The 15,246-nt window shown below is 38.0% G+C and overlaps 2 protein-coding genes and 1 pseudogene across 3 annotated transcripts in view; 2 read left to right on the top strand and 1 right to left on the bottom strand.

Annotated features, from left to right (window-relative positions):
- LOC136147907 (all-trans-retinol dehydrogenase [NAD(+)] ADH4-like) overlaps window positions 1-12,132 on the top strand; it is a 33,197-nt gene extending 21,065 nt beyond the window's left edge. The window contains exons 6-9 of the mRNA XM_065907250.1: window positions 1,837-2,097; window positions 6,351-6,486; window positions 7,085-7,223; window positions 12,108-12,132. Of these exons, the coding sequence (XP_065763322.1) occupies window positions 1,837-2,097; window positions 6,351-6,486; window positions 7,085-7,223; window positions 12,108-12,132 (561 nt within the window). The remainder of the gene's footprint in view (window positions 1-1,836; window positions 2,098-6,350; window positions 6,487-7,084; window positions 7,224-12,107) is intronic.
- Window positions 1-15,246, bottom strand: part of LOC136147908 (alcohol dehydrogenase 1-like) — a 195,885-nt gene that overhangs the window by 154,912 nt on the left and 25,727 nt on the right. The gene's annotated exons all lie outside the window — the stretch shown is intronic.
- LOC136148103 (DNA (cytosine-5)-methyltransferase 1 pseudogene) lies at window positions 8,183-9,595 on the top strand (annotated as a pseudogene).

Genomic DNA, 15,246 nt, shown 5'->3' on the forward strand with positions numbered 1-15,246 from the left:
TTGTATAACACAATTGGTACAGTGTATTCAGCTTATACACTGTTGTGAGCTATACACAACTGTGTACAACACTGCTTCAGTGAGAAAAATGCACGTCTACTTCCAATTAGACTTACTGGCGAGCTTTATAACAGTCTCTGGAGAAATATATTTGGAAATATACTAAACTCATGCCACAGTATCACAGTAAAGATTACATAGTATATATAGAACAGTATTCTGAATATTTGCAAAATATATATATTCTTTTTCCCTGAGTGGCAAAAGCCAGTATATGCATGTCTAGTATGACACATAAACTAAAGTAAAATAGTCTCTCTTTCCTTAATGGTTTTGTTTTCAAATTAGAATATATCAAGGACTTTTCCTGGACACATTTTCTCTTTCTCTTGGGTTTATGCTTTTAATTCTAACAGTTTCTTATCACCACTGGAAAATATTAATTGAATATATCTCTGTATAGTATTTTCCCCACTATACCACTCTACAAAATAACATATTCCAGCTACAGCAGATTTCCTTGTCATCTCACATAGTATGTTTCTGTTGCATTTAATGTAACAAACATTCACTAAAGCTAAAACATACAGAAGACTCCTTGATAGCAATATGAAAGATTATATGCCCTCAAAGATTTTAGTCCACATGCACACACACAAAATCATTCAAAACTAATTTTAAATTATATGATATAGAAAAAGCAGAAAGGCGGGTACTAATTTCTAGTTGTAGAATCAAGAAACATTTCAAGAGTAGAGTGTGATTCAAGTTAGGCCTAGACATACAGGTTATATTTTAATTAAAGGAAATAAGGTGAAAAGCACATCAAGCTGAGGGAACAGCATGAACTAAGACATGGGGAAAGAAAACTGCAACATTTGGCTGTAGTTGTAGTACTGCGATTATTATGATGAAGAAGTAGAAAGGTATCAGACCAAGATAATAAAAATCCTTCAATGCCATGCAAAGACACACCTTCTTTGTTCCATTTGAATGAAGTGATGGTTTGGGATGATCAAGTTAATTCATATTTAGAGACATATTATTGGTCATTCAAAACCAATCACAACATTAATACCAAAAAACCAAAAAAGACCTATTAGAAATACAGATGTCAAATTACTTGTGACCTTTTTTCGATCTATATCTTATTTAAATTTAAACTTTTATTTTATAATGCAATATAGTTGATTTACAATGTTGTGTTAATTTCAGGTGTATAGCGAAATGATTCATACATATATCCATATGTAAATAGTGCTGCAATGAACACTGGGGCTTGTGATCTATTTAAAGTGAAGTTGCTCAGTTGTATCCAACTCTTTGCAATCCCATGGGCTGTAGCCTTCCAGGCTCCTCTGTCCATTGGATTTTCCAGGCAAGAATACTGGAGTGGGTTGCCATTTCCTTCTCCAGATCTTCCTGACCCAGGGATTGAACCCAGGTCTCCCACATTGCAGGCAGACACTTTACAGTCTGAGCCACCAGGAAGATCTATTTTAAAAAGAAACCAATAAGCCCTTCAAAATGTGTGGGCTTTAGTTTTTGTTCTCGTAACACTAAAGGGAAAAGGAAGACAAGAGAACGATTGTTTCTTGGGTTTGTAGAAATATGAGCTGGTAATTCTAATTCTAATAGCCTTCAAATGTTTCTTCAAATTTAGCCAGTGATTCATACATTTTCACATTGGCAAATTTCCCCCATTTAGCTGTATCATTTAGCTTTACAACAGACAGGCTTTTATATCTCTGTTCCTGTCCCCACTTCACTCTGTCCCTTTTTCAAAAAATGGGACCAGCTGCTTGAAAAGTTAATTTATAGTGTTCTTGCCTGCAGGTCACACCTGGTTCCACCTGTGCCATCTTTGGCCTAGGAGGTGTCGGTCTCTCTGCTGTAATGGGTTGTAAAGCATCAGGAGCTTCCCGAATCATAGTTATTGACATCAATAGTGAGAAGTTTACAAAGGCCACAGCCCTTGGAGCCACTGACTGTCTCAATCCTAAAGACCTAGACAAACCCATTCAAGAGGTCATCGTTGAAATGACCAACGGAGGTGTGGATTTTGCCTTTGAGTGTGTAGGAGGAGCTAAAATCATGGTATGTATTTTTTATAATAGGATATAATAAACATTGCTTATTGACATAATTAACATTGAAATATATTAATATGTTTATATCTAATATTAATACTTATATATATGTTAAGTTTATATAAGCAATACTTATTAATATATTAGATGCCATTATATGTTATATAACATAATTAATTTTTATTTGTTATATTGCTAATTACTACTTAATATTAATGTGTTATTAACATTTGTTTATTCTTTCACATGAAATTCAGCAAAAAACATTAACAGAAAACTTAGAAATTAAAACTTTATAAAAGAATTGTGCCTATGAGAACTAGGGAAAAAGAAAAGGCAGTCCTAGAAGAGGGAATAGAGAGGGTGACTGGTGTCCCTCCTAACAGCCAAAGATATCCACTCTCACATTAAAAGTACAGCCAGGAGAGGTTAGCACCCTGCAAACAAGCCAGTTGTATCCATCAGATCTAAATAAATGGGCTGCAGAATTAGGTCCAAATTATGTGTGAAATTTTCAATTAAAAAATCAACAAGCTGCAAAATTAAATCTAAATCCATTTTTCCTAAACACTACAATTTTGATTCATTCAGATTTCTTCTCCTCTGAGGACAGGAAAGGAGGGCCCTTCTAAGTGCAGGGTCCACACCTCTAGTCCTGTCTGTTCTGCTCCAAAAGATGGGATAAAGAGCCAATAGCCAATGAAGGGATTAGTTAGCCTCCAGAGTGTGTAGCCTTAGCCTAGAGTCAACAGGGCTGCAAAGTGTGTATGTATGCTAGTCACTCAGTCGTGTCCGACTCTTTGTGACCCCATGGACTGTAGCCCACCAGGCGCCTCTGTCCATGGGATTTCCTAGGCAAGGATACTGGAGTGGGTTGCCATTTCCTTCTCCAGGGGATCTTCCCGACCCAGGGATGGAACCTGGGTCTCCACACTGCAGGCGGATTCTTTACCATCTGAATACTAGGGATCGCAAAGAGGCAGACACTACTGGGCACAGGGAGGCTGTAAAGAGTGCAGTTCTGTACTTCAGTCTCCCAGGAGCAGGCTTTGCTGATTCCTCTCCTCAGTTCTCACCTGCCATGTCTTCCCCAGGAGAGAATGGAAACTGGGAAGAGCTGCTGAGAGCAATAGGCTGCCCTTCCTGGGCCTTTCCTCACAGAATGGTTTCACTGCAAATAGCGTAACTGCTTAAGAGAGGATCTGGCCAGTAATAAGCGTATGCATGCATGTGCTCGTTGCTCAGTTCTGTCTGACTCTTTGTGACCCCACAGATTGTAGCCCACCAGGCTCCTCTGTCCACGGGATTCCTAGGCAAGGACACTGGAGTGGGTTGCCATCTCCTCTTCTAGGAGATCTTCCCAACCCGTGTCTTCTGCATTGGCAGATGGATTCTTTACCACTGCACCACCTGGGAAGGACTCAATAAATGCTAGCTATTACTGCAATTCATGCAGGGAGGGTTCCTTGTCCTGCACTGCTCCTCCACATCCAATGCTTCAGGCCCTACTTTTATAATTGTCCTTGGAGCCTGAGGACTGCAATGTGCCACATCCATTCCTCCACTTCCCACAGCTCACATGCTTCACAAACACTGAAATTCAGCCCATTTAACCTTATTTTTCTAGTACAGAGATTCTCAAAACCGGTTATACTTTAGAAGTATCCGGGGAGTTGTTTTTCAGTGTCAATGAATAGACCCATACCTAGGATATTCTCATGCACTGGGGACCCAGGTACTAATATTTTTTACAAGTTTCTCAAGCTGAGAACCACTGATCTTAAATCTTTCAGGTTCCAATATTATCTTATTTATTATACCAAGAAATGCATTTTAAATTATGGAACAGAATCACACTAGAGAATCCAAATTTAAAAAGATGGGTTTATTTAACCACAAAAAATGAACTGCCTACCCTTACACCAAGGGAAAGGAAAGCTAAATTTCTAGGTTGTGGAAGAGATTCCGGTAATGGGTATGAACTTGACTCCGAAGACTTCTAATGCTCTAAAGCAGCCTAAGAAACCCAACAAAACAATTAGAAATTTACAATAATAGACAGTTTTATAAGATTTTGAGAATTAAAAATAATTCTCATCAAAAGTTATCAGAGGCTACTAAATAAAACCATGTATTTGTATATAATACCTATTTAACTAAGTCATATTTATGGAGGTCAATTCCCTGCTTGGAGAAAAGCTCAGAAATGTAGAAAAGGGCAACAGGAAAGACATTAAATTTAAAAATAAAGAGGAGGGTTCCTTGGTGGTCCAGTGGTTAAGACTCTACGCTTTCACTGCAGAGGGCACAGGCTCAATCCCTGGCCGGCAAACTAAGATCCCTAAGCCACATGGCATTGCCAAACCCAAAATGGGAATAATCTAAGTAGCTCCCTAAAGGTAACAAGCAGTGCCAGTGTTGTTTTCCTCTCTCTGTGGGTCCTTCTGTACAATATTCATTAAACAAAAATGCTTCTGCCATACAAGAAGTGTAAAAAGTAAAAGAGTTGCTATTTAGAAATGTTAGAAATTTTCAAAACTATAAATAAACAGATTCAAATAAAGCTTTCAAAACACATTCTAAAAGTTCTAAGTCATTTTCCATCTAGTCATGACTAGTTCCACTAGTCATTTCCTAGTAAGACAGACAGAGACAGCAAGAGAAGAGGGAGAGAATATACTGTACTTCAGACTGCTTCTTTCATATAGTGATCAGTGATGAAAACAGTATTTCTATTGGAACTTTTGTAAAGTCACCTCGACAAGTGAGAATCAAGTTGACCACGTACTACGGTAAAGGAGAAGAAAATGGCAACCCACTCCAATACTCTTACCTGGAAAATCCCACGGACAGAGGAGCCTGGTAGGCTACAGTCCATGGGGTCGCAGAGAGTCTGACACAACTGAGCAACTTCACTTCACTCACTTCTTTCACTTCATACTTTATCACTGGAGAGGAAATGGCAACCCACTCCAGTATTCTTGCCTGGAGAATCCCATGGACAGAGAAGCCTGGTAGGCCATGGTCCATGGGGTCGCAGAGAGTTGGACATAACTGAAGTGACTGAGCATGCATGGCAAAGGATATGGGGTAAATTATGCTTTTCTTCTACAACGTTAGTCTCAAAAGAGTTTAAAATGTTCAACTGTACCACACAGCTTCTATGTGGAATGGCCATCCACAAGTTTATATTTTTCTTAAACTTATTTATGTTTTCAATCTTGGCATTTCATATTAACTCCAAACCTGCAGTGGGTTAAAATAATAGTATTTTTTCTTCTCTTATGCAAAGATCAGTGCAAATCCTCTGAGCCCCTGTTTTCCATGTGGTGACTTAGCAATGAAGGAAGTTCTAATTTATGGCTTTACAATCTCAACACGAGTTTCTCTTGGTTGTTAAAGCAGAGGGATAGCTGGCAGGTTGCCCACTGGCTTTTCTATTTTGGCCGGGAAATGGCACACATCACTCTGGCCTATAGCCCAGAGCTAGTCACGTGACTCTATATAACTGCAGGAGAGCTAAAAACTATAGGGAAGTAGATGAAATGTTTAACAAGCAGCAGCCACTGTCATTTTCTGTTTAACTGTTTTGTCTTCTGTTTTAAATAGCATTTCTTTTAATTTATCTCTACATTGAGATCTATTAAGTTCATAGTATATGCTTCTATTTACTTATTCACTCTCTCTTCATGACTTAATTTGCATCCTAAGCCTCTGGAATTGCAAATATGTGTTTGCATATTCCATTGTAGATGGTCAAAAACTTGTTGATTCAAGTTTACAATATCGTCTATACATCTTTCCTTAACTTCATGTATGTGTATTTTTCTTGACATACAATGAAATACACTATAGGTTCAGCATAACTGTGGTGTTAAACAGAGTAAAATATGTTTTGTTCCACTTAAATATCATTTTTTATATTTGTAGCAAAATAAGTTTATTATTTTTTTTATTATTCATTTTATTTTTTTTTAATTTACATGTATTCCCCATCCTGATTCCCCTTCCCACCTCCCTCTCTACCCAATCCCTCTGGACCCAGACACTTAAATATCATTTTTGATGATGTTCAAAATTTTATTGGATGTGCTATCTGAAACAGAACATAAGTGACTCAAGTCTCAATCTATATTATAACCATAAGGTCATAATGCAGAATTGTGTAAATTTTCCCTGAAGCATTGAACACACTCACATTGCAGTTCATACTCTACTTTTCTACCTACTCAGCTAATCTTTTTTTGTTTGACCTTCCAGAGAGCAGCCCTGGACAGTGTAACAGTAGGCTGGGGAGTATGCACTATCATTGGAGTAAACGTTGGTGACAATGGATTGAATGTTTCTGCAGTGGAGCTATTAATGGGCCGTACTCTAACTGGAACAAGCTTTGGTGGTCAGTTTTTGTTTTCTTTTTTCTTCATGCTGCTGCTAAGTCATTTCAGTCATGTCCAACTCTGTGCGACCCCATAGACGGCAGCCCACCAGGCTCTCCCGTCCCTAGGATTCTCCAGGCAAGAGTACTGGAGTGGGGTGCCATTGCCTTCTAGTAGTACTCAAATTATCAAAATGAAGCTTGCTGAAAGAAAAAATATTTTTTTAAATATTGAGTACCTAGAACATATCTGAAGACTACATGAAAGCTATTTATTCTATTGGTTACTTGAAAGTAAACAGAATTTTTATAGAAGGATAACTGTAATTTGCAAATTGAAATCCAATTTACATTAAAATAGACCAATATAGGGGAACAAAAGGTAGACTTGGATCAAACAGATAATTCCTTATCTAGAAATAGAAAATAATCTTGAATTTTCTTGAAGAAAAAATTTAATAGATTAAAAACACACAAAAAAATTAAAGATGGCAGGGGGATAATCTATTTGAAACAACCCATATCTGACCTAAAAATTTCAGTCATTTGACAAACGCTGGTTAAACTATCCCTTCACGTCAAGACCCATGTGTTTATTTGACATTTTGGGCAATTACAGGTTGGAAAGGTGTCACTTCTGTTCCAAAGTTGGCTGCTGACTACAAGAATAAGAAATTGGATTTGGATGCATTGGTATCCCATACCCTACCTTTTGACAAAGTCAATGAGGCATTTGACCTAATGTACCAAGGAAAAAGGTAAATTACCAAATTTCAGAGTGAGCAGTCTGAAAAATCTTTACAAAGATTCTATTTTCATTTGATGTTGAAAACTAATCAGTTTGTCTTTTCTGACACTTTCCACATTATCAGAAGTACTCAAAACCCTTAAAAGATTAAATAGTGGCCATTTGGAAAAAAGAAAACTTCCTACTCTATCTCCATAATATCATGGAGTATATTAAGTCATGTCTGGTTCTTTGAGACTCCATGGACTGCACCACACTAGGCTTCCCTTGTCTTTCACTATCTCCCAGACAGTCTTTCACCGTCTCTCACTATCTTCTCTCTCTTTCACTAACTCACTCTCTCTTTGCTCAAAGTTATGTCCAGAGTCAGTGATGCCATCTAACCATCTCATCCTCTGTCACCCACTTCTCTTCCTGCCCTCAATCTTTCCCAGCATCAGGGTCTTATCCAATGAGTCAGCTCTTCACATCAGATGGCCAAAGTATTGGAGCTTCAGTTTCAGCATCAGTCCTTCCAATGAATATTCAGAGTTGATTTCCATACATTGTTCCAAAATAGAGTGATGGTATAAACTGACACACATTTTCCCCTTCATAAACAATTTTTAACTCAGTTGGGGCTACTCTGGAGAGAGAGTGATTTCTAGATTATAATGTCAGGTTCCTTTGGTACATTATTGCCCTGGATCTGAAATCATTGTGGTCTGCAATCGACATAGAAGGCCCACTCCAGGCCCTTCATTATCAGATTCAAATGAAAACCATGAAAATGTGAGCAGTGGGGGATGTCCAATATGTCAAGGATGTCCCAACTCTCTCATTTTCTAGGTTTTTCATGGGTATCCTGTAAGTAATTCAAGTCTACAATTTCAGCTACATTGTGCTCTCTTGGCACAGATCCTAAGAACTGATTTATAAAAGTGACCCAATTATGGGATCCCTAGTAACTGGGGAGTAAGACTAGGATCAATGATTTTGGTTAAAATAACCACAGCACTGGTCAACGGGAGCAAAGGACAAAACACCAGGAACAGTATTAAATAGAGAAAATGCAAAAAGGCAACAAAAAGAAAATATATCACAAAAGAGGTAGGGGGAAAGCATACAGTTAAATGACAGGAATATGAAGCAGAGAATAAATGTTGCAAAAGAAGAAAATAGATCCACAGTGTGAAGACCCAGGATATTTCCTGGGGAAGAAACCTGAGAAAATATCCCTACTACATGAACTTCCTAATTTGCAAATGTGTTCACTGCAACATATCAAAAGGAACTTCAATAAAAAGAAAGGAAATCATCCCTGCTGAGTGAGGTGAAGATGATTTTCTTTGCAGTTTGAGAGCAGACTCCCTGTGTTTTCAGATAGCTTAATAGAAAAGGAATGTGTGAAGAAGAAACTGAATCTCTTGCATGGATTTCTGCAAACAGAAATAAAGAAGCAGTTATGTGACTATGTAAATTACATAAAGAAGAATTATCAGTGGAGGGCTACCTGGCTAAAATCAAATCCTTTTTATATAAAGATCTGTCTTTGGAGAACAGAGTTCAGGCTTTCAGTTGGGAAGTGAATGGATGTCTAGAAAACAAGTGGTAAAGACTGCAGAAAGAGGAAAGCAAAGGAAAACGAGTCCCCCAAACTTGTTTCTAAACTTTGTATACCTAGAAAAAGCCAGTCTGATGAGAAACAAAGTTTAGGCCAACCCAGGATTATAAGGTAAACTACCGGGCAGACCACCATCACATCTCGTTTCGCAGGGAGACCGGAGGAAGGAACTGAAAGATCAAAATTGGACAATCTTATCAATGAAGAAGAAAAGAACCAAGAGGAAAAAAACCATAAAGTCACATCCAGAGAACCAGTTGCTAGACCACTCACTGCAGAAGAACCAGAAAGAGTAAAATCCATAAACACACTTGGAAATGGAAGAACAAAGAGAGGAAGAGATATAGAAGTCAAGCAAAGAACCAATACCTAAACAGAAATCTAAGGAGGAGCCACACAGAACCAAAAGTTCAGGCTGAAATGGATAAAGGAGATAAGAAAGATAGAAAGAAACACAGAAGACAGCCCAAAGATGCTAGCTGCCAGAGACCTGAAGAAAAATAACCTGAAAGAGTAAAATCACAAGTTTCTCATTACACAGATAAGGATAAAAAATTCTGGAAACTGGAAGTCCAAGATTAAAGTGCCAGCAGAGAGGAGAAGAGATGCAAAACTACATCCGAAGACCCAACTGAGAAAAAGAAAAAACAACTCAAACTAAAACAGTGGTGTCCTCCAAGACCAACCCTCTGAAGTGCATTCAATGCAGACAGTACCTGGATGACATCACATCAGACCTCTTGGAGCTGTTCCTAGTAGGCAAATGTGAGGATATGTAGCTTTTCATACATTCACAGCAAAGTAAAGGTCTAGAAAGTTCTATCAGAAAACCAGGCCTTGGTGGGGGCATGGATTCTGATGCCCTGATGGCAGAGGATGATAGGGAGACCTATATCTACAAGCAGTGGTATGATCAGGACTATGAGAGATTTGAGTTCCCTCCAAAAACTCAGCTGATGGAGAAAAAGTAAAAAGTCTACACAAGCTGTGCTTATCTGACTGAAATGAGGCAAGAAGAAATTCCCAAGATCACAGAGCAGCTTGAGCTGAGTGGGATGGCCGAGTTCCCTACAGTTCAGTTACCAAGCATGTCATTCAATGTCAAGTGGGTGAAAGTGTATATACTTCTACCCTGAGGCCTTCACATTGGACATACAGCTGTCTAGTCCTGTAAAACACTCACAGAAGGAGCCTATGAATGAAGATCTGAATCCAGAATCCTATAAGAAATACATCAAACTACATCAAAGGCAGAGACCTGGACACCCATGAGCTATACTGAATTGGCCACATAAGACATCTTCTGTATCAAGAGTAATGGCAAGTTCAATGAGAGAGACATCAAGTTCAGACAAGTTTTACAGGTTGGCAGAGGCCTCTGCTCTTCCAGGAGGCAGTAGACTCTGCCAGAAAATCGTGCCTACAATGGAGTTGTAACATCGCACACATGGTGGTGTTTTAAGAGTTAGGTAGAGGTAGTTCTTTTTCCAAACGCTTCTAATTATCTGTGGGTACTGACAATGACCATAACTATCTGTCATAGCCCTTGCTTTTAGACCTCTATTTTAAAGTTGCAGAGCTCTTTCTGCAAAAGAAATCCATGAGCAGAAGTCCAGCGAATAACAAAAGCACAAGTGTGGAATGTGTGGGCTCTGTCTGAGCCACCTCCCCAGCGATCCTTGAGTTCTGTTTATGACTATCTGCATTCTGCTCCTTCTCATGAGTCCCTCCCCACTCCCTGCTCTTCCTGGGCTCTCCTTCCTTCCTTTTCATAGGGTCTCTCCCTGTCCACACTTTTCCAAATCTCTTGACTTCATTCAGTCTTTTTCTGGGATCCTAACAATGGTTAGGAGCTAACCTGAAACTAATCCATACAGATATAAAGTTGCTTTACTTTCTAGATATTGTAAAGTGAAGATTTTCTAGAGAAAAAAAAAAGAAAAGGAAAAATAAGCATTATTCTTTAAGCTACACGGAGTAACCTAGTGTGTAAGCCCCACAATATCTTGTACAATCTTAATAACCCTGTAAGTAGTATTCATCACATTAGGAGTTAGATTAGGATTTAGGGCCTTACTGGGCTTCTCTAGTGACTCAGATGGTAAAGAATCTGCCTGCAATGTGGAAGACCTGGGTTTAATCCCTGGGTTGTAAAGATCCCCTGGAGAAGAGAACAGTTATCCACTCCAGTATTGTGGCCTGGAGAATTCCTTGGATAGAGGAGCCTGGAAGGCTACAGTCCATGGGGCTGCAAAGAGTCGGACATGACTGAGCAACTTTCACTTTCACTTTAGAGCCTAACTGGCATTCATAGCTCCTCCAGCACTCTTTTTCTCAGTCATGGAATATATCCACAAGGCCTACTAAGTAGCAGTCAAACGGAAAATGCTGCACTACTTTATCAATACCTGGGCAAGACTCCCACACTATACCATGTAGGCCTGATAATCAGCGGTAAAATGGAGGCCGAGGGGTAGACCACCTGAATGAGGTCTCCTGCTTCCCCCTGGCTCACGAAGAAAACCAGCTGACTGCCCACACAGCTAGAAAGGTGGCAAAAGAGAAGGCAGAGGATGGGCCTCCCCAGGGACGCTGACTATACAGGAACAGGAAGTACAATTGAGGTTAGACCCTCCTGCCATACCAACTGCATAGTAGCAAGGAAGTGGAGGGAACACAACACCCAGTTGGCCTCTTACGGTGCAATGACCCTGACTTACGGTGCAGAAAGGCCACAGAAGTTCTTCCATCGGAAAGTGTAGCTCCAGGTCCTGGGTGAAAACAGTATGTATGCTGGCAACCTGCTAATGCCAGGGATTTCACAGCTCCAACAGTAAGGTCCAGGAGAAGCTTTTACATTTCTAAAGGAGTAGAAGTCCTTAAATTCTCCGAAAGCAACATTCCAACACATCAACCACTCATTTTTTTGATGCCCAATTTTCTCTAAGCTACAGGAGAGCCAAGAACAGTTATCCCAAGATGAAAATCACAGTACAGTCTCACCTGTGGTGGAGTGCTCTACTTCTCTATAACACCAATGGGCAACAAGAACTTTGCCCAGAGTCAAGTGAGGGTCCGAAATTTTCCCCCAGCTTACTAACACCATATGAAACATTAGTAATGTCATGAATGGAAGTGGCTGACAAGATAAAAGAAATTAGGCTGAGCAAAGTAGGTATCTGTACAGAAATACTAAACTGAATCTTGAAACAAACAAAAAAAATTATTTGTAGGTTTTGGTGAAATTTACCATGAAAATTATACTGATTGTTGTTTTATTATTCTTAACAGCATTCGGACTGTCCTGCTCTTTTGACAACACCAGGAACAATTTGGAATACTAGCTGACTAAATCTGAATCTGTCTGGTTAATCCATTCATGATATGATGAATAATGATAGCCATGAGTTTAAACACATATTTGCAGTTAACACCTAATATTAAATAGCTATAAAGATTATAGCATTTGTATCTATAAAATTTATCAATATCTCCTATGTTAAATAACTATGATTGTTGATATGTTTATGAATAGTCATATGATGTTTGGGCATTGTTTAAAACTAGTTCTGGAGAGCTGGAAGTGGGGAATAAAGGGGTCATAAATAAAACTAGATTGTCTATATGTTTATAATTTTTTAGGTGGGGTGATAAATATATGGGGTTTCATTATATTGCTCTCTCTACTGTTGTATATGTTTAAGTTTTTCCATAATAAAAAGCTTTCTACCAGAAAAAAATCATTATGGATATGTAGACTGTAATAAGATACATATATCATTAAAATGTACATCATATATGTAACACAATTTACAATAAGTAACAAGCTACTCTTCCTTAATTAGCTGCTAAATAATTTTAATACCTGTTAATTTCTCTTAGCTCCACTTCACCACTGTGAACTATAATCACAAGTAGTGGGATATCAGAAACTATATAAATGAGTGTATATGTATATGTATATATATATATATGTAAAGATTTTTTAAAAGAAAATATATTTATACTCTCTAATTTCCATTTTTATTAAATAAGTCCCCCTTTTTTCTTTCATAACTATCACAATGTACAATGTGAACATTTATTTACTAAATTTGTACTAAATAATCTATTAATAATTTGTATTAATCTATTTTTTATATTCAACTAGAAATTACAAAGAACAATGTACTTATATAAATGCAAATAAAGCTATTAATAGTTACAAGACATAATAGACAATAAGATTTATATGAAAAGCAAAATGAGAGTTCTCAAACTATTATACTAACAGATTTTACAATGGACAGTTTAAGAATAAGATAGATAATAATTCAGATCAGAGTAACAAAGACTATTTCTCAGTTTAGCATAATTTCTGAAATCTACTAGTATGGGGTTTTCTTTTGTTTTTTTTAATGTTTACCACACTGAACTCTGAGAGAAGATAAACTTCTCTGAAGTTTTGGCTGAGGAAGGTAGTAATATCTCAAAGTAGAAACTTCTATTTCTATTTAAATTCTCTTTCATTAGAAATAGATGCCAGTTAATCCATCTGTAAAGGCTCCCTTTGTCGGCATTGTGGGGGATAGGACGCACCCCATGTGTGGTTAGCCTTTCTCATGCTATTCCCTACGCTAGTTCTGTTCTTGCTCATCATGCCCTGCCCTCCTCTCCTTGGCTTCCTCAGTCCTTCCTAGGTTTAGCTTGAGACCCACCTCCTCTCAGATCTTGGAAGCCAAGAAAGCTGTATTTATTCCCTGATCTCCTTTGGCTCTTAGTATCTTTAGTGAAATCTTACCTCATGCAGCTTCTTCCATTGTTATTTTCAAGTCTATGTTGGTAAACTCCTTAAAGGTAGAACAATCCTTGAATCTAACCTTCTATTAGAAATGCTCAATGGATACATGTTGTCTGATACCAAAATTTATCCTCACAATGTTGTAGCACACGTTCGGGGAAACAAACTCACTCAGAAGGACAATGCAGATAGCAGAGTGCAGTTTATTACACTGGTGGGCCCAAGGCAGAGTCTCCTCTTAGCCAAGGACCCTGACCAGTTTTTGTGAAAACCTTATATACCCTAAGTGTACCCGCCCAAACCTACCTCCCCAAATTCCCTGAAACTAGTCTGAACAAAGGAAAAGAAAGATACAATCAAAGTTAACTCGTGATTCAGATGCCTTAAGCCTAGGTAGTTAACAGTGGGCCTGTGATCATCAATTATCAATAGGCCTGTGATCATACCCCAATAAGCATAATAGAATTCATTATTCTGTTTGGTTACACAGATAATTAGGGTATTCTTTTAGGCAATGGAGAGGCTAGGTAAGAGCCCTGGGCTCTTCTACCCAGGCGGTCTGGTTTTCCAGTTGATGTGTCGTTTCCATAGATACTGGGCAAAAAGCTCAAAGTCCACAGTCCACCCCAAGATGGAGCCCTGCTTTCAAGATGGAGCCCATTCTGTCTGTTTCCTCCTTCAACAAGTCTCCGAAAAGTTCGTATTAGACATTTTGAATGAAATTTTTCCAAAACATTTCTATACCCCTCTTTTTTTCCTATATAAAGAAATGCAAATCTAACCCTAATAACTTAGAATAGCCATTATGAATATTATTTTTAATTAGTAATATTAATTAGTTAAAACTATTAACTAATAAAGTTAATTAGTAAAATTAATAACTAGGTTAATAACAATTAACTATATAGGACATTTCACACCAAAACAATCAATTTCACCTTTTTCTCAAGTGCACACGGAACCTTCTCCAGAATAGATCACATCCTGGGCCATAAATCTGGTCCTGGAAAATTCAGAAAAATTGAAATCATTCCAGTCATCTTTTCTGACCACAGTGCAGTAAGATTAGATCTCAATTACAGGAAAAAAATTGTTAAAAATTCAAACATATGGAGGCTAAATAACACGCTTCTGAATAACCAACAAATCATAGAAGAAATCAAAAAAGAAATCAAAATATGTATAGAAATGAATGAAAATGAAAACACAACAACCCAAAACCTATGGGACACTGGAAAAGCAGTGCTAAGGGGAAGGTTCATAGCATTACAGGCTTACATCAAGAAACAAGAAAAAAGCCAAATAAATAACCTAACTCTACACCTAAAGCAATTAGAGAAGGAAGAAATGAAGAACCCCAGGGTTAGCAGAAGAAAAGAAATCTTAAAAATTAGGGCAGAAATAAATGCAAAAGAAACTAAAGAGACCATAGCAAAAATCAACAAAGCTAAAAGCTGGTTTTTTGAAAAAATAAACAAAATTGACAAACCATTAGCAAGACTCATTAAGAAACAAAGAGAGAAGAACCAAATTAACAAAATAAGAAATGAAAAGGGTGAGATCACAACAGACAACACTGAAATACAACGGATCATAAGAGACTACTACCAGCAGCTCTGTGCCAATAAAATGGACAACTTGGATGAAATG

Source organism: Muntiacus reevesi, chromosome 16 (genome assembly GCF_963930625.1).
Source record: "Muntiacus reevesi chromosome 16, mMunRee1.1, whole genome shotgun sequence".
NCBI classification, from domain to species: Eukaryota; Metazoa; Chordata; class Mammalia; order Artiodactyla; family Cervidae; genus Muntiacus; species Muntiacus reevesi.